This window comes from Mastigoproctus giganteus, chromosome 4 (genome assembly GCF_048544385.1).
Source record: "Mastigoproctus giganteus isolate SK-2022 chromosome 4, ASM4854438v1, whole genome shotgun sequence".
NCBI lineage: Eukaryota > Metazoa > Arthropoda > Arachnida > Uropygi > Thelyphonidae > Mastigoproctus > Mastigoproctus giganteus.
In genome coordinates, this window is record NC_143578.1 from 17,638,432 (window position 1) to 17,659,395 (window position 20,964).

Below are 20,964 nucleotides of genomic sequence, written 5' to 3' on the forward strand. Positions count from 1 at the left end.
GAACAGTACATGGCAATAAACAAAAAAAAAAAAACTTTTTCCCCCAAAAATGCCTTGCAGTGTCTCTGAAGTATTGAGTTAAGTCATAAGCATTCAACATACTACCTTGTTATCATGTACATCATGTAATGTAGCAGTTTTTTTATAGCACTTCCCTATTCTAATCACGCAAGTCTCTTCATTTTTTAATTGCATTAATATCATTAGTTCTCACATGATTAATAATATTTTTAAATCTGATAACCTGTTGGTAACATCAATTTTGCCAGCTTAATAACCACTAGATAAGTAAAATTGATCTAGTTTGCCCTTATTTCCTTATTACAAAAATGTTGCCCATTTTCCCTGACAATAAGAAGTGAAAACCTTTTGAATTGAAGCAGTATGCACTTGGCAGTCCAGAATTGTAGACAAATCATTCAGTGGGTCACTGGTTACAAGAGTTCTTGACATAGGGGACGTAGAAAAGAATTGCCCATTGAAGTAAAATTATTTGTAAGAGTTGCCTACGAATATGTGCCATGGGTTATATAAGCAATGTACTTATGACTCATAGGGGGAATTTCCTGCAGTCAATCCTCCATGACAGTATAATGGGTCTGCCACTTCTCACTCATTTGGAGAGGTCTGGATTTAATTCTTGTTGGTCAGGAATTTCTCAAGTCCTCTTCAATCAAGGCTATAGTTAACTAATCTTGTGGGGAGGGAGTAGTAGTAGTAGTGGCATGTGATGCAAGAAAGCAAGTGTATGAGCTTATGCAGCATCAGCCAAAAAAAAAAAAAAAAATCACACCATTCCCTCCAAATGCCTGTCTAGTTCCTCCTTAAATTTATTTAACCTATCAACTTCCACAACAACAGATGGAAGTTTTGTTCCAGCAATTAACCACCTGCTGACTAAAGGCAAATTTCCACACATCTATTCTACATCTGTCTTTTCTTAATTTGAATTTATGTCCCCTTAGGTTTGTAATCTGAACAAGTGGAAGGATCCCATCAGAATTCAGCATGCTCAACCCATTCAAGGCCTTATACACCTCAATCAGATCACCACGCAGGTGCCTAGTCTCCAGCTACTGCAATTTGCAGAACTTTAAGTCTCTCTTGATAAGAGGATCCCTTCATTCCCCTCACCAATCTTGTTGCCCTTCTCTGTACATGCTCAAGCAAATCTACATAATTTCTAAAATGAGGCCCCCAGACCTGTACGCTGTACTCAGGGTGTGGCCTGACCATTGCCTTATACAGAGGTACAATCACCACCTTTTCCCTGCTAGCAAAATTCCTATATATCATTGACAAAACCTCATGACCTGCCCTGGCAGCCTGTCTGCATTGCTCAGTTCTTGACATAGGGGTTACTCCCAGGTGTTTTTCATTCTAATTCATGGGCGGAGTAGGGCTCCACCCATGAATTAGGCCAGGTTTTTCAGCCTGAACAGCAAATTTGTATGGTCATTATGCACAATACGGTCTTAGTCACTGACCTAAACAAAAAAAAAAAATAAATAAATAAAACAGCCAATTCCCATCCAGGTCATGTGTAATGCAGTGTTTTGTAGTATACTGCTCAATCTTGTGTTAACTATTATTAAAGTAAAAGTTATATAGCAATATATTTAGTACAATACTACTTAAAGTCACAGAATTTTCAAAATAAATATTCAGTAGAGCACTGATTAATGTTTAAAATGTATTTGTAAAAATTAAAAGTTAAATTACAAATATGTTCAATAATAAAAACCAGTCCTTTAAGTATTGATTATAAAATACCTTGAATGTATTCCAAGTGTTTTTTTTTTTTTTTGTTTTATTCTGCTTCTGTTGATATTAAATTCTCCTTTAGTAGAGCTTATTGGTAGTTCCAACTTATGTATTATTTATTGATAGTAATTGTCTTTTTTTTTTTTGGCTGGTGCTATATAATCTTGCTTTCTTGCATCATGTGCCTATGCTAATGTGCAAGATTTATAATTATTATAAATTATGAAACTGCAACCTATTAAAGATAGTTTCAGGAAATATTTTTTTCAAATATTAAACTTTTGCAATTTTTATTTTGTTAATTTGATGTAACTTATTATCAGCATATATTAACTTTATTTTTACTTTTTAGGCCCAGGAGCATATCACTGCTATTAATTTACTTGATGTAGCAAATGATCTGAAAAATTTTGCGTCATTACTGCCCTCTTCACAACAAGAGGTCAGTAAATGTTTTTTCTTTTTATATTAAAAATTAAATGCTAAATAATATTACTACACTTTAATTACAGTATTCTTTTCACATGGAATATATTGAGTTTTTTTAAATTCAATATATGTACGAAATATGGATATTTTGTGCACAAAATATCCATATTTTGTACACAAAGGTAGTATGATATTTTGTAATATCATTTTATACATGATATTACAATTTCTTGAGAAAAATTGCCTTATAACATGTTCAAATTGGTGTAAAAAATTTTAGAATGTAGTGAAAAAGGAATTTAAAAATGTTTACTTCCTTGAGCTATTTTATTTTTTTATTAAATAATAATCTCTGAATCATTATACTTTGCCATTTAATATTACAATATGTTTATACCAATGAAGGATAAACATATGCAAAATAAACATTTGTTTAAATTAGTTCAATACTTACAGATTTGGTGTATAAGATATCACTGAGTTTGACTAATGAAACCATCTCATATGTTGGTCAAATCATCCACTGACACTGTACCATTAATGAGATTGTATGCTAGTGTTATCATACAGAAAATGTGGATGCCTTTTAACAAAATTTGTAAGTGCAGCTGACCATTGCAAAGTTTGTGTTTTCTTTTCAGCCATGAGCAGAAAGCAACTTTTGTCTCTGTGCTAGGACCTCTGACCTTTTGTTCCCCTAGGTAAAATTGCAGCTGAAAGGATGGAGAATCAACAGTGTTAAGATGATACTGACAGAATCGCAGGTGGTATTTATTACAAACTGAAAACAGCAGTTTCCGATGGTGGCAATAATGCTGGAAACTATTGTAAAAACCAAGGAGAATAAAGACGTAGGTAAGTAACATGGGAGCAAAAAAGAAATGAAAGTTGTAGCTGAAAATATTAATAGAAATATATATTTCCTTTAAGGTTCATAAGGATACGGAGTAAAAAAAGTTCAAAGTTTGCTGGCTTTTTTTTTTTCCCTTCTCCACTTTGAGTTGAGCTGGGATTTCTGTGGTTTTGAGCTTCATTTACAAGTTGCTGAAAATATTACTAGAAACAGTTGACTTATATCATAAACCTGGTCTTAAAGTTTTACCTGGATGAATCTTAATATTTTTCTGTGAAAATTTTTCTTCTTCCTGACTTTCTGATATTTATTTTAACTCAGATTAACACACAAAAATACACTGCTTAGTTCAAATGTTACAATCATCCCTTTGTTTTAGCAGTCTGCCATTCCTACCTGCCTGGTGGCACTCATCTCATGATGAGAACTGGTAAACATGATACTACCCTGTTGTACTGTCCATATGAAGTACTTGCTTGATATAGGAGCATCATTTATGAGAGTATTCTTAGATTCAGGGGCAGTCCCAATGGACTGAAGATGTGCAAATGTATCCCAAATTTACAAAGGGGGTTTAAAGGATGACGCAAATAATTATAAACATGTTAGTTTAACTTCTGTTCTGGGGAAAATAATGGAGTCACTGGTTAAAGAGGTGATACAGGATCACCTAGACAAGACTGCAGTAATAGTTCAGACACAGCATGGGTTTGTTAGGGAGAAGTCTTGTCTGACCAATTTGATTGGATACTATGATGTGGTCACAAAGGAACTGGATGAAAAAAATAATTTTGATATATACTTGGATTTCAGGAAAGCTTTTGATGCTGTTCAAATTGGAGCGGTATGGCATTAAGGGAAAGTTGCTGCAATGGATAAAGGTATGTTTGAGTGGGAAATGGCAGAGAGGGGTAATAAATGGACACTGCTCTATGTAGACTAATGTTATTAGTGGAGACCCCCAGGGTTTGGTGCTGGGCCCATTGTTGTTTTGTGTATTTATCAATGATATTGATGAGGGTATATCAGGCTTCATGTCCAAATTTGCAAATGATATAAAAGGTTGGCAGGGTTGTTATTGACAGTAAAGATAGTATGTTACTTCAACAGAATCTAGAAAAGTTAGACAGATGGGCTGAGAAGTGGCAACTGAAGTTTAACATTGACAAAAGCAAAGTATTCCATATGGGTAGCAGCAATCCAAGAGAAATGTATAAACTGTTTGGTATTACACTTGGGGAGGTGGAGAATGAAAGACCTTGGGGTAATTGGCAGTCAGATATGAAGTTCTCTGAGCAAGTCATGGAATTTTGTCAATGATATATAGGAATTTTGCTATCAGAGACAAGGTGATTATACCTTTTGTATAAGGCAATGGTCAGGCTACACCTTGAGTACTGCATACAGGTCTGGAAGCCTCATTTTAGCAAGGATGTAGAGTTGTTAGAACTAGTACAGAGAAGGGCAGCAAGATTGGTGAGAGGAACAAAGGTGTTCTCTTACCAGGAGAGGCTTAAGTTCTGCAAGTTCCAGCATCTGGAGACTAGGCACCTGTGAGGTGATCTGATTGAGATGTGTATAATGCCTTGAATGGTTTAAGCAGGCTCAGTGCTGATGGGATGCTTCTGCTTGCTCATATTAATAAGCTGAGGGGACATAGATGAGTGACAACTGAAATTGAGGAAAGACAGCTGTAGAATAGATGTACGGAAGTTTGCTTTTAGACAGCGGGTAGTGTTTTTTTTTATTTTTTGTTTTTTATGGTAACCCCAAACACGAGAGGTATTAGAACCTATAGTACTTAGTACTGTGCTTAGGTTGGGGTTGAGAAGATGAAAGAAGATATTTGTTGACACTGGACTTGAACTTCAGTAGACTGTAATTTTCAGGAAATACGTACGAAGGAAGGTTGTTCCAGAAAACAGCAGTTGAACGAATAAACAAGGAAGATGAAAAGTTGGTTCTGTGAGTTTGAAGTTGGACAGTAAATGGCTGGTGGCGGCACGTGTTCGGACTATTTTGAAAGAGAGTGGGAATAATAAAAGCCAGTTCAGAAAAACAGTGCCCATGGAAATATCTTTAGAAAACGCATGCAGCAGAAACAGTACTATGAGACAATGAGTGGAGAGACGCTGTTAGAGAGGAGTCATTAATTAACCTAACTGCTCTTCTGAATGGAATCTAGAAGCCTGAGAGAGGTTTTGGGGGGCACCACCTCAGATGTGGGAACAATATTCCATGGTAGGGTGGATTTGTGATTTGTACAGAGTGAACAGCTGTTTGGAAGAAAAGTAACGCCAAGAGTGAAAGAGAAAACCAAGTTTTTTAGATGCAGAGGAAGCAATATTTTTAATGTGCTTGTGCCAAGAGAGATTAGAAATCAGGGTAATCCCCAAAAGAGATATATCATTTTGCCTAGAAGTCAGAGTGTCACCAAAGATGAGCATAGGAGCAGAAGAATCTTTTTTGCGAGATATAAGACAAGACTGAGTTTTAGAAAGATTGAAATCAACTAAGTTCTCTCTGCTCTACTGGAGAATTACCTGGAGATCGGCATTTAAGGAATTGGTAGCAGATATTCGAGAATTTGAAGCTGATTGAGCAGGGTAAGGTTTCTCAAAATGGAAAGTGGAATGCAATGTGCTATCATCGGCAAAACTATGGATAGGATTTCCAGTCAATGGAAGAAGGTGATTAATATATAAGAGGAAAAGAGTGGGGAAAAGAACTGAACCTTGGGGGACACCAGCATTAGTGCCAAAGTTAGAAGACAGAACCATCTACCATCACCCTCAGTGAGCAATCAGTGAAAACTGGCTAACCAATTACTAAAAACAGTTGGCAAACCATAAGATGGAAGCTTGTTTAGAAGACCTTTATGCCAAACACGATTGAAAGCCTTTGAGATGTCAAGAGCAACTGCTTGTTTCACCAAACTTTTCCATTGAATTTGTCCATAAGTGGGTAACAGAAGCCAGAATATCACCAGTGGATCAACACTGACGGAATCCATACTGGCGATCATTGATTAGATGGAAGGTTTCTAGGTAGTTTAAGAGTTGGCGGTTAATTGATTTCTCCATTACTTTAGAAAGAATAGAAGTAATTGCAATGGGATGATAATTGGATGGGAGGGATTTCTTACATTTTTTAGGAACTGGTTGGATATGAGCAAATTTCCAAGCAGAAGGAAAAACACCTTTGGAATAAGAAAGTGAAAAAAAGATGGCAAAGAACAGGAGTAAGTTCAGGGGCGCATGTTTTGAGAACAAGTGGAGAAATACCACCAGGACATTTTCTTATCATCAAGATTTGTCGAAATCCTTCTGACATCCTTTTGATGGAAGACCACAGGAGGCATTGAATGAAGTGTATTGGGAATGGTGGGAGGTGTTTTACCAAGATCATTAATACATAAGTTAGAAGAAAAATTGAATGCCAGCAGGTCAGCTTTATCCTTGGCTGAAGTGACAACAGAACCATCTGGTTTTTGCAGAGATGGTAAAAGGTTACAGCCAACAGCTTTGGCAAGAGACCACAATGCTCGGCTACCATTAGGGCAAGGAGAAAGTTTTCTACTGTTAAGCCTGTTCAAAATATAGTTTGGACTGATTAATAACTTATTTGCTTTACAATTGTTGCGAGCTTTGGTGTAGGCAGAAAATGAAACTGAAGAATTGGAAACAAACCAATTATGATATGCAACATTCTTCTCTTGAACAGCCTTAGCACATTTATTGGAAAACCAAGGTTTAGATAAAGGATGAGATTTTAAAGTGGAGTGTGGAATAAAGGATTCCATTCTTGCAAGAATAATAATCCCGAAATCAACTACCTGCTTATCCAGTGGGTAATTGATTTCTGGAACAGAATTCCATGTGTTGTTGTGGAAGTTGATAGCTTAAATTTAAGGCTGAACTAGAGAAACATTTGGAGTGATTGGATGGGCAAAATGGGAAGTGTTTCTTTCTCTTTTTTTTTTTTTTTTGACTGATGCTGTATAATCTTGTTTCCTTGCATCATATACCTCAACTAATGCTAATGGGCAAGGGATGTGATTTGACATCCCTTGTTAGGTGCTAGCAGAAGAATGACGGTATTATGGAAATAGCAAATGCCTTTAGCTCTTCTTGGATTGCGGTAATTAAGATGTTCCAAGAGTGGATGGATGGTGGACAGAGCAAAAGTTGTCAAGCCAGTTTGCTATTTACTGCAACTATCGATCCACTCTTTATCGATAGTTGTAGTAAAAGGCTGTCCCACCTTGTGTGAGCAAATAAGTAGAAAATGGTGGAACAGCTGACCATGGATTTTAACCAGAAACCTAGTAGCAGAGTTTTGAAGACTGAACCAATGAATCGTTTTCCACATGGGACTCCGGAGTAAGTGCCCAGTTGAGGTACCCTTGCTTATGGCCACTCATCACCAATGATCCCTGAAATTTGCATCTGAATGGCATCATTGGACTGGTGACAACTGAAAAAAAAGTTGCATTTTTAAATGAGAATCATGTTTTCTTCTCTGCTGTATGGACAGTAGATGGAGGTACAGCAAGAAACTGTGGAGAGGAATCGCTCTGATGTCCTGGTTAACAGAAACAGGGAGGTGGTGGCAGTGTTTTGGTATGGGGAAATATTTTCCTAGGAATCTTTTGGAGCCCTCATACCTGAAGAATGTTGAAATTTATCTGAGCTGTCTAGAGAACCACTCACCTTGACCATGTACTTAGAAGGGTTGTTTGTTAGAAACAGATCAAGAGTATTGCTATGTGTTTAGGATCATCTGTTTTCTGATAGTTAAATGAATTATCTGTGCAAAGTCATTGGTAATTGCAAAAACCTCTGCATCTTAACCAGCTGGGTCAGTGTGACAAGAAAACGGAAGCCAGCTGGAATTGTAAACATTAAGATTACCAAGGCAAATTACCTTACTGTTAGGAAAGTTGGACTGGAGAAAGTCAAGTTGCAAAGAGAGGAAGTCAGAGTTCCAAGTGATTAGTGGTGTTGAGAGAACAGTAGAAGCAACAGATAAATTTATCAGAATAGGGCAGAGAGATTTTAAGCCAGAGAAGGTTGAAAAGAGGAGATTCCAAATTACTGAGTCTCTGACAGGGAATATCATAGCAAACATATGCACAAGTACCACTTTTGAAGCAAAAGGAATTATTGTACAGCGAATAATTAGGACAACTGAGGACCAGATAATAATTATCTAGAAATTTAATCTTTTACTCACTTTAAATAAAATATTATTCACACTTGAAAAAATAAGACAGATATATTGAAACAAATCTTGTAATGAAATGATGAAAAGTAAAAACATGAAATAAAACTTTATTAAAACACAGCAATAAATAAAGTACACTATACAGAATCTTTATAAAGAATAGAAACTAAGACAGATAAAGTTTAAAAAAAAAAGTAGAAAGGCTAATAGTGATAATTGTATTGAAAGTGATGAAACAAACCAAAATATACACTAAGATGCTTTTGAAGTGATGTACTCCTTGAAGATGAGTAAGACAACATAACATTATATTTTGAAGAGTTACATATAGGTGGCAGTGAGCACAGTGTGCTTCTGTTGGATTTACTTAGACATAACTACTGTCAAAGGTAAATGGAAGGGCTTTTGTAAGGGAGATCACAGTGGTCTCAGACAGTTTTTAAATTCTATGGTAGATATAAACTAGTCTGTAATCAAGTCACAAAGGTGATTAGTCAACCTAATACAGATTACAAGAAGTCTCTGGCAAACAATGCAAATAAAAGCAGCAACGACTTCTTTACTTATCTAAACAATAGAAGGGACTGAAACACATTGTTCCACTAGATATGAATGGACATGATGATCTTGCTCAGGTTTTTGACAAACAATGTGTATCTTGCATCTACATTTACACATGAGGAATTTTTTAGGGTTGGGGATACCGGAATTGGGTCAAATTCTGGTGAGGAACCGAAGAATTTTGTGATAACAGAGAGGAAAGTGGAAGAGATTGTTTTAGTTAAATGTAAAAAAAAAAAGCATGTTGGGTGGATGGATCTATCCAGTTATATTAAGGGAGGCATCCTATGAGGGAAGCAAATACTACTATACAAATTGGAGCAGTTTGGCATTAGGGGCAAGTTGCTGTTATGGATGAAGGGATGGTTGAGTGGTAGAAGACAGTATAGTTATCAATGTGCACCGAACTAATCTTCTTGAACTAATGTTATTAGTGGAATCCTCTAGGGTTTGGTATTGGCACATTGTTTTCTTTAATGTCTGAGTTTGTAAGTGAGATGAAGGGTAGTTGATCACAGTAATCAGGTTATGCTACTGCAACAAGATCTAGACAAATTAGACAGACAGGCTGAGAAGTGGCAGTTGAAGTTTAATATTGACAAATGCAAGGTACTGCATATGGGGGAACAGTAATCTCAGATTAACCTGCCAGCCGTTTGGTACCACACTTGGGGCAGTGGAGATTTAAAAAGACGTGGAGGTGATTTTTGTGCAGTCAGATATGAATTCTCTGACAGTGCAGACAGCCTTCCAGGACAGCCCATGGAGTTTTTTTCAATGATATACAGGAAATTTGCCAACAGGGATAGGGAGGTGATCATCTCTTTGTATAAGGCAATGGTTAGGTCACAACTTGAATACTGACGCAGGTCTGGAAGTCTCAGTTTAGGAAGGACATGGATCTGTTGGAATGGGTGCAAAGAAGAGCAACAAGATTGGTGAGGGGAGAAAAACAGTGCACTTACTAGAAAAGGATTCAGTTTTGCAAATTGTAGCATCAGGAGATCTGATTGAGGTGTTTAAGACCTTGATTGAGTAAGCTGAATATATATATACATGGAAGCCTTCTTGCTCAGATACATTAGGGGCATAAATTTGAAATGAGGAAGGATGCTTGCAGATTGGGTGTATGCCTTCACCCAGAGAATGGTTGATTGTTGAAACAAACCTTCATCTGGTTTTGTGGAGGTGGGTAGTTTAAATGAATTAAAAACTAGAAACTTTTTGCTGTATAAGCTTGCTTTCTTGCATATTTTGCCATTACTATAATAATAATATACACCTAATACTTTACTACAACAGACCTATGCATCTTGTGAACAATGAAAAAAAAGAGAGAAAGAAAAGGGGGAAAGACTATCAATCAGACTCAATGTACATTTGCCATGTACATAAGTTCACCTTCTCTCATGTTGTAAAATGACTGCTTTCGTAATAGGATATATATATGGGTTCCATGGTTGCGATTATTGTTGGATGTGTGATGATGAGAATCACATGTGCAGTCCAAAATTTCGACATTGGAATGTGGGGTTTAATTAACCCACATTGCATATTAATTTTATCGAATGCCAGTTTTATGCTCCCTTTATTAGAGGATAGAACTATATGACGTTTTGGAAAATATGGTATTGCAAACATGATTAAGCATAATATTTTGAGCTGATAAGAAACAAACTCCTGTAATAGTTAAATTTTAAAATTTATAAAAATATTTATACTTGCTGCTAAATACTCAAATTATGGTTTGCATTCTTATAAACTTTTACTTTGAAAAATTTTAAAAATAAAGAGGGTGCTGACCCATTTTTATTTTTAAAAGTCCTTGTAAAAAACCTTTGCCTGCAATTTTTTTTTTTTTTTTTTTGCTTGTGCTTATCACAAAAGCACATCATACAAAACATTCACTTGCTGTTGGTCTGCATGTGTTGTAAGACATGGATTATGGCCCTTGCTGATTGTTATCATGTGGATATTTCAAATAGTTGGCCTGTGGAGCTCAAATATATTCTCACACTGCAGTTACTTTTTTTTTATATCTTGTTAAGTTAACATAATTACCATTTATATTATACCATGCAAATTGAAACCTATATCAGCTGCAAAAATATGGCATAACTGTAAACAACTAGTGTGAAACAAGCAGTGCGAGACACCCAGCATGTCTCATTTGATTTTCAGAAGTGACTTTTTATTGATTTATTATTGATGTTAAACAAGTGTTAGAGGAAAGAGGACTTATTCTGGACAGGTCTAAAGGTCTAACAGGAAAATAGTAAATGGAAAGGCAGAAGTACTATAGTTATCTGTGCATCCACTGAGTATAATCATAATTTTTTTAATACTATATAAATATTTTTTGCTTTCATTATAATAGTAATCATTAGTGTAGCATTGTAATAATCATTTTTAGTGTATTTTCTCTCATTTTGCTGCTGGACTCAGGTTTTTTTTATATATTTTCAGAATATTAGTCAGTTACGTCAGCTTGCTTCACAACTTGAAGAATATCATGGAAAACTAATTTCAATATTAAAAAAAAGATTAGTAAGTAATTATATATAAGAAAAAAATTAATTGAAAACTACTTCGCTTACCATTAATAGTCAACATTATAGTCTGCAGTCATTTTTTCACTCTAAGTGATTATCTCATGCTTGTTTCATAACTAGGATTAAAAGAAAAAAGCAACAATTAAAATTAGTTTGCTTTTTATAAATATTATTATTACTATTTTTATTATTTTTAATTACCAATAAGAATTTTATGTCTAGTGTTTAGTCTCTATCATTGTGAGAAATAGAATTGAATTATTTTTTTTTATAACTATAAAAAAATTATGGAAGATAAGCACATTTTTAAAAATCACATTCTTATTTGAAAAACAGTAATTTTAAATATATTGAGCTGTTAAAGCAAAAAAACATAGTGGCTTTAAAAAATGAATAATAATGCAGCAAAACCATTATATTAAATGTGATTTTAATTCAAATTGCACACTAACCATATGTTTAGGCTTCAGATGACTTACTAACTGGTATGGTACATTGATGTAAAAAGTTTGATTCCTTAGATTTAGAGAAAAAAAAAAAAATTAAAAATAGTTTATAAAGTGGTGCACTTTGCCATACTACTTACTTAACAGTATAAATGATATGATTATGAATATTTATATATTTTTAATTGCAACAGAGTATCAGTAGTGTCATTCTTCCTTGGTTCAAAAAATTGTTAGTGCATTGGTGTGCGTGCTGCACAAAATGAAATGGTTTTAAATAAAGGAGTTTTTTTTCCTTTCATTACTTTAACAATTTTAAATATTTTATTTAAATTTTTAAATAAAGTTTGTAGTGTCAAAGTGTTGCAAATTACAATTAATATAAAATAAGCTTAATACAGCCAGCACTTCCTATACTTTGGAACCTCACCTTTGGAGGATTTTGTAAAATTTAGGAAGCATTGGCAGTATTGAGCCAAAAATTAACATATGAAAATGGGCCTGTAGTACTGGATTCCATGTTTTGAGAATTAATAACTAAGATTAATTTGGTAGCTTTTGGGGTAAACCGCTTCTTGAGCAAGTGAATAAATGCATACAGAATACTAACAAAATACAGACAGACGGAATAAAATAAATACTAAATGAGTTGTGCCATGCTCAGATGTGCACATGGTTGCGATACTACATTTATTCACTTGCTGAAGAAGGGGTTCATTTATCCTGAAAGCTACAAAGTAATCTTAGTTATTAAAAATTTAGTTATTGTCTACTGGGTGTGCTGTATTATTATCTCATATTCACAGAGCTTTTTTTCACAGCTGGGGGAAAAAAAAAAAAAAATTGACTTAATTTTAAAATTACTATTACAAATAGTACAGATATGTGCCACTTATCCTTATTTCCTTAAATTCAAATTTTGGAAATATAATATTTTAAAATCATCATCACTGGTTTAAAAAAACCAAAAAAAAAAAACAAAAAAAACAAAACTAGCCTTAACCATAAAAATGAAGTATAGTAAACAGTTTCTGACATGTTAATTAATCTATCACTAAATTTAACATGTATATATGAAATAGTTAATGAATGTAGAGTTAATTATTAGAAGTTAATGGATATGGTTGATCTATAATTACCCCCACCCCACTTTCTCTGAACTTTATAGGAACAATTACAGGAAGTAACTGAACAACTTCAGAAGGATTCAGAATTTGGAGGAAGAAGTTTGCAGGTAACAGTAAAAAAAATATTGTTTTACTTAATAGCAGGTTTATGTGTGTTTAATTCATTTATGTTGGCTTTTTTGCCAGTTAGAATTATTTCTAGTTTTGAATTATAGCTGTCTTACTATGGTTTAACATGATATTTTGTAATAACTTATGATTTATTTGATTTCACTGCCTTTTTATGTTAGCAATTGCAGATAAATTGGAATAGTTAAGAATTTATCATCATTTGTTTCTGGTGGAAGAGGAGGAAGAACTAGAGAGCACTCTTCTTTCTTTCTTTCTCCGTATCTACTCAATTCAGTATTGAGCTGATTAAGAATAGAAACTTCTTCAAAAGGAAAAAAATATTATGATTAATATTAATAAACTAATTTATTAACAAGTTTGGTATATTTAAATTTTATTTGCCAGGTTTTCAAATACAAATGTGGGCATGTGGTTAATGACAATCAGTCAAGGTATTCTACTTCAAGAATGACAGCTGAGGTATAACACTTAAATGCATGGTACTACATTTGGGTAGCACCAAATTCAAGCTAATTGATAATGAAAAAGACCGAGGAGTAGTCTAGAGGTGCATTCCTTTGAGTTCAAACCCTTGCAGCCTGCTTTAATTGCTTATAGATATTCATGTTCTCTTTGCAATTCTGACAATGTGCTATTATGGCTTGGGTTCTGTCAGTGATATATAGGAATTTTTTTCAGCAGGGTCGAAGAGATGGTTATACCATTTGTATTCTGCATCCATGTGCACCTAATTAGGGGCGCCTCCATATCCAGGTGGGAAGGAACAGCAGTACGTAGCACACACGCATCTTGATTAGACCGGGGTTCGAGCCTGTCACCACCAAATACGGAGGATGAGGAAAGGTCAGGGAATGACCACCTCATTTCCCGGAGCAATATGGCCTTAGTTGCTAATGCTCCTAAAAAAAAAAAAAAACAAACAAACTAAAGCACCTAATTAGGCATGTTGGCACATGTGTAATGTGCCTATTGTGTTCACATCTGTATACCCATTCACCTTCATGTAATAATAACTGCACTCTTAGTGGGTGGATTTTCAAGGTTTTATGTTGCTTTGAGAAAGATTTAAGCCTTCCTAATCTTTGTTAAATTGGAATCCAATATATATTGAAATAATAGAAATCCAACAACTTTTTTTTTTTTTTTTTTTACACATTACAGAGAATATTCATATAACTGTAAATGGTAGCAGAGTTTCTATGCAGGATATTGTTTGTTGCTTTATGCTGATTTCAGGAATGAATGGGCAATATGATGGATGCACAAAAAAGATGTTTCAGTGTTCATGTGGTGCCTCCATAGCCAAGTGGGCAGGAGCAACAGTGCGTAGCACACACTTCTTGATTAGACCGGGGTTCGAGCCCGTTACCAAATACGGAGGATGCGGAAAGGCCAGGGAATGACCACCGCATATCCCCGGAGCAATATGGCCTTAGTTGCTAATGCTCCTAAAAACCAAATAACAACAAATAAGTGTTCATGCACATAATTTTTTTTTTTTTGTTAAATTATGAATTATTACTATTTGATAATATGCCTGAAATGTAATGCACTGCATACTTTGATTATTTTAGGAAGAATATAAATTTATTAAAATGATTTAAGTGCATTGAGCCACAAAGAAACTAAGGCTATGTTTTTCATTGTATATTGTGCCTGTAAATTGTGTGTTCTTTGCTAGATGAAAATCCCAAGTCTTAAGGCAGACTTGATTTTCCATCTAGCTCTGACAGTCTTGAGACTCATAAGGAAATTGTTACATTACTAATGAAAAAATTGCCACAGCATGCAAGTTTCATGTTGGTTCAGTACATATACGTACTATCATTAGTGAAGTTGTACATTTTGAAATGTCTGCTCAATAAATTCCTTGACACATAACACCAGAACTAAAGACTATTTTTTATTCACTGCATAGAAATGATATAGAGGCAGTGAATATGTTACATGCTTCCTCTGGTTGAGGAGAATCTTTAACACTTTCAGTACCATGCTTAAAGTTAAATTTACTTGCTGTAGATCCAAGTATGCTTCACCATACTTAGCCAACATCCAGTGATCATTGTATTTAGATTCTCATATCATGACAATAGGTCTATTAATGTCTTAGTTGCTAGGAGAATATATACTTGTATTGCAATTAATTTTAATTTGTATTGCAATTAATTGATTTTTCATACTTATTCATTGCCATATAAAACTAATAAAAACAATTGAAAAAATAGTAAAGGTTCAAATAGTTGATGTTCTTGGCAAAATTGCCACAATTTTAGCATATTGTTTTTGTGTAGCTGTGGTTGGAAACTTATGGTATTTTGTTATAATATGGATAGCTTGTGTATCTAACATAAATTTATAATTTTGACCATTTATTTTAGGAAGCTATTACAGAATTACTTGAAAAAGCTCAAAGTGCACAAGAGTTCATCCAGACTAAAGGAAAGGAAGAACTGAAGAAGGTAAAAACCACATGTTGGCATGAGAACTTACTATGCATAGTGGAAATAAATGTTATTGCCACTTTCATTTTTTAAGCTGTTTTTATATTAGTATTTTATTATCCTCCAGAGTTTCCAAGAACTTTTAATGGTGTGTTCCCAGTCATTAATAAAGTTTTGATAGTAAAATATTCAAGGTTGTTTGCACAAAAAGCATCTTTCTTTTTTTTAGTTGAAGTGGAAGATTTCAGACTGAAAAGATTTTAGTTTTAAATCTTTTGACAGCTGCATATGATTTATTTTTCTAAACTTTTCCACTCCATGAATTCATGGGCTTCTCTTCATAAAAAAATTATTTGATGTGATGAGTTTGTAGTGATGTGCAGGCATTAGCAATGTTACCCATGGGCCACCTTTGTTTCGTTTTAAAGTAAAATGATTATAATTTTCAGAAGTTAAAGAACATTATATATTTAATGTGTTTTTGAAGTTTACAAACTATAGTATTAGATAGTATGGATCAGAGCTGTACTACTCATATTGAAGTAAACTCCTCTTATTATTTTTACTAATAAAACTATAGTATTAAAAGTTGCAAGCATATTAAATGCAGTTTTCTCCAAAATCGCAATTCCAGACCTCTTTAATGTGTAATTTTATACTACTTTACTTTAGTAGTTCAGTAGTTTAGCAGTAGAGATGTGGCACAGTTGCTTTCTCCTCTGACGACATTAAGCATTTTACATTTTATTCCTAGTAAATGTAGAGCTTACTTGAATCTAAAATCACAATTTTCTGCAATAAATTGTGAAATAATGTAGAATTTCTTTGAAATTTTGGGTAATCACAATTTATATATTGATGCCAGATTGATTAAGTATCAATCTGGCAGAAAAGTGAACCCTGTACTATGCAGATATTATTGTTTGCTACCATTAGATATAAGATTAAGTTTTTATTATCATTTGTTTTTTATTTTATTTTTATGCTCCCCTCCCCTCCTCTCCTCTCCTCTCCTGACATGGACAGTAACTAGACACTAGCAGTTGTGTGGGCTAACTGGCCAGTCACTCAGTACAAACAACATAATGTGAATATTATGGTATTAGTTGTCACTTCACTGGATTGGCTTCACATAGTATGATGTCTGTATTACTCTCTAGGTTTACCCAGCTGGAAAAGAACTATACTTATTATAAATAAATAAATATGCTAGAAATTGTATGGTAGATTGAAATTTAACTATAAACCTGTCTTTATTGCTTGGCACATTGACTGTGCTGATCATAGAGTATCAAATTCATTTGGTCATGCACGTGATCTTAATTATGTGTATTACTTATACAAGTTTACTTCACTGGCTGATTTGCAATTGTAGGCTGGAACAAACCTTGAATAATGCATGGAGAAAATCTTCTCTCTATTCTCTCCCCCCCCCTAAGATATCAGCTAACTATTGCCCATTTTGAAGGATTCCTAAGAATTCTTTCACAGGAACTAAGAATTCATCCTGTTTCAGATAAGATCTATACTCAGATCTCTCTAAATAATTGAAACTGCCACTGCTTAATTATATAGTATGAACCAGAGCTGTGATGCCCAATACATTCTATGTTGATATCAATATTTGTAAAATAATAAGAGAAGTTAACCTTAATATAGTATGTAGAACACTTCCGTATGATACTCTCCAGAAATTAAAACGAAAAAATCAAAACAACTTACATTAGAGTAACAGATAGTTTAAAAAATAATTAAACTATTTAAAGCAATTAAAAATAAGAAAATTAAAAGAATTTAATGAAAAAAATTGCAAAACGATTTTACTTCCTGAAGCATTGTTCCACATACTATATTGAGGTTAACTTCTTGTATTATTTTACAAAAAAACTCTGCTTAACGTAAAGATGGAGAATTCAAGAAGAATGAAGTGTTTCCTTTATGGTAACTAAGGTGAAAGTCAGTTGTTTCATTCATAAAAAGAATTTTATTAAAGTAATAGTGGTCAATCAAATTGTTGCTACTGTAACAAATTAATATACCAACAGGAGTAAGTGAATTTCATTATATTGCGCCATTCTATCAGAATGGTGCATTGACTAGAACACAATTTCTGCACGCACACTCTGTACATTATATTAAAATACTTCATAATTACTGGCATAAAAGGTGGTAGACGACTTTCATCAACCGGTGAAATACCACCACTTTGCTTATTGGAGGCTTGAAGTGGTGAAACCCATGTTTAGTCTCTAGAGCAAAGTTTCTGGCTTTCTGGCATCCTTCTCCTTCAACCCATGCATGGTACTAAGTACTATAGGTTTTGATACCTTTCATGTTTGGGGTTTTCATAAAAAAAAAAAAAAAAAAAAGCAATATACATTGTTCATCAATAGTTCAATTTTACAATTTTCTTAATTGTTTCTTCATTAAAATAATAATGTATATACAGTAATACCCCGCAGTTACGCGATAGGTGGGTCCGACGAAAATCGCATAAGTCAGGGTACAACTTTGCATATAAATACATAAATTTTGCTTAATTGGGACCAAGGACTAACAAAAACACTAGTTTAGAAGAAAAATATTAATAAAATTGCAGTTCTTTATACATATTAATACAAAATGTATTAAAAAAACAAATGACTTACGTTAAAAAGTTATTTCGATGTCGATGGCTTCATAAAATCTAACAAATTCATCTGACGAAAAATCGTCAAATTCGTTCCTTTTTTTCACGCAGAATTTCTTCATAGCAAGCTAATAATTTTTTTATTCCTTGCTTTGTAGCTATAACGCGTTCTTCATTGGAGTCTGTTTTCTAAAATTTTTAAGCCCTTTACAATTGAGCCCTTTTCAATTTTCAACCTGTCAAGTTTGCAATTGTCATGTGCTTTTCGCTGTTGCTTCATTTAGGCCTGTAGCACGTGCAATATCACATGGTCTTTCATTTCGCTCAAAGCGTTTCACAATTTCATATTTTTTCTCTATCGACAGAGGCGGACTGGCCATAAGCCTTACCGGGGAAACCCCGGTGGGCCAGTGTGATTTTGGCCATAAACCATAGTGTGAGGCCACTATAAATTTTCCCGGGTAAGAATTTTTGATCCAGTTCGCCTCTGTTTATCGATAATTGCTTTTCTTTTTCTCTCTGAATCTGCAGTGTCTTCACCAGGACGCTTCCTTTTCACACCTTTTAATTAAGTATTTTACTCATTTTTAGGGAATAAAGCACAATTACAAAACGAGGAGCACGCTTGATACGCATAAACAAAGCTGCGCGCATGTAGCAACTGAATAAACAACAACATAAAGGCAGAGATACACTATTAACACCTCACATTTCTAGGGGTTACTACCATAAAACAATAAAAATCCAGTTGCGTTTCTGCTAGCGAAATCTGTTATAAACTGGTAGTAAACTCGATCTAATTGCATTTGTGATTATACCGATAGCTGGAATTGTGTTAGTTTTTACGTTATTATGGTGAAATGTGTTTCCCCTTCACTGATATAAAAAACATAAAAGCAGCAAAGTTGAATTTTGTTCATCTTTCGCTCTCAATCTCCGCCGTCGCACCGTATATCAATAACATATGAAAAACGACCTTGAAAATAGTGGGCGGCAGCGTTGCCAAACGAAAAAATCAAGAACCGCGTAACTCAGAGTTTGCGCAAGTCGGGGTATTACTGTATATAAATTGCTCCCATATAGTTAATATCATATGGTTTAAATAAAATTAACTTTTTTTTTTAAAATTATATATGATTTATTGTGAAATTCTCTTCATGATTTGTAATACTAAATTTTCATTTTTAGTTGGCTGAAGAATTCATTTTAGAATTCACACAATTAATGGATCAGTATGCTGCACATGTGGAATATCAGGTAAGTATTGAATATATAAAAAAAAATTACTTAGTATTAGCCATGTAGTGCAAGGCAACTACAGGTTTTGTTGCACCGTTCAAAAAAAAGAAAGGCGGGAAAAAATATATGTATATATACAGCAACTCCCCGACTTAAGTAATACTTGACTTATGCAAATTTGACTTTATGTAAGCTTTTGCCAGCCGGTGCAAACTGAAAAAAATATGGAAACAGATTTTGCATCTGTAGGGATAAATGGAGGTATTGTAAAAATATCGTAATGTGAACCCAATAACATATTGTATATATTTTTATGGAAATTGCACTACACTTTCATCATTATCATATGTTCTGTTATAAGAATCATTTTGAATGCCTTTGTGATATTTTTCTAAAACACATTTCTGGAGGTCACTACAAAAAAATAATAAAAACAATTTGCACTTTCCTGTTTATTTGGCTTTTCTGTTAGCGCGATCTATTATAAACGGGTAGTAAATTTGATCTTATTGCATTTGCGGTAATCCCGATAACTGGAATTGTGTGGGTTTTTACGCTATGATGGGGAAATGAGTTCCTTTCAGTGAAATCTTCGATCATATAAAAAACAAATTTTCAGAACCTTCTCTACATTCCTATTTATGTATTACAATGATGAAGGGAAAGGGACCAATGGAAAGTGCAAGTGCTGGCAGTGCCAGGAAATGAAACGAAATTGATTTAGAAATGAAGATTAAAATGATTAAGTACGAAGCAGGACAAAGATTGTCATCTGTTGCAAGAGAATTAGGTCTCGCTGCTTCAACAGTGAATCCTGTTTTAAAGGACAGTGCACATATAAAAGAACTTGTCAAAGGATCAACCAATGCACTTAAGATCAACAGTGATCACAAAACAGTGCGTTTAGGTGCTGTATCGAAGATGGAAAAGCTATTAATAATATGGATTGAAAATAGGATTCAGAAGTAAGTGCGCCTGAGTCCAATGGCCATTCAAGCAAAAGCAAAAATTATTTATGAAAATATTATGGATAAGTACGACGAACCCCAAGCCAAGTTCATGGCAAGCAACAGGTGGTTTAATACGTTCAAGCATTGTACTGATTTCCAAAACGTTAAAGTATGCGGTGAAGTCACCAGTGCCAATTCTGCAGCTGCAGAGAAATTGTGATGTGTTGGAAAAAAATTATTGATGAAGGCAACTATTCAACGTGTCAAATTTTTGACGTTGAGGAGACTGCTCTGTATTGGAAAAAAATTCCAGATCGAACATACATTACCAAAGAGGAAAAGACAATGCCAGATTTCAAGGCTTCAGAAGATAGAGCCACAGTCTTGCTTGGGGCTAATGCAGTGGGAGATTGCAGATTAATACCACTGTTTGTGTACTATTCTGGAAATTCTCATGCATTTAAGGGCATCAATAAAGCCACCCTACTCGTGCATTTTTGATTGAACCAGAGAGCACTGATAATAATATCTCTTTGACGATTGGTTTAAGTGCTGCTTCATTCCTGAGGTTGAAAAATATTGTAATGACAGTGATGTTCCTTTCATGATTTTTGT

At 34.2% G+C, this 20,964-nt stretch overlaps 1 protein-coding gene across 8 annotated transcripts in view; it reads left to right on the forward strand.

Moving 5' to 3' along the window:
- Positions 1–20,964, forward strand: part of LOC150086442 (prominin-1-A-like) — a 378,392-nt gene that overhangs the window by 299,038 nt on the left and 58,390 nt on the right. For all 8 annotated transcript variants that reach the window (XR_016546893.1, XM_090372582.1, XM_090372587.1 and 5 more), the window contains 5 exons: positions 2,117–2,206; positions 11,300–11,380; positions 13,000–13,065; positions 15,469–15,549; positions 19,349–19,417. Coding sequence is in view for 7 of the 8 variants with exons in the window: in XM_090372582.1 (XP_090228708.1) it covers positions 2,117–2,206; positions 11,300–11,380; positions 13,000–13,065; positions 15,469–15,549; positions 19,349–19,417 (387 nt within the window). In the remaining variant the exon portion in view is untranslated. The remainder of the gene's footprint in view (positions 1–2,116; positions 2,207–11,299; positions 11,381–12,999; positions 13,066–15,468; positions 15,550–19,348; positions 19,418–20,964) is intronic.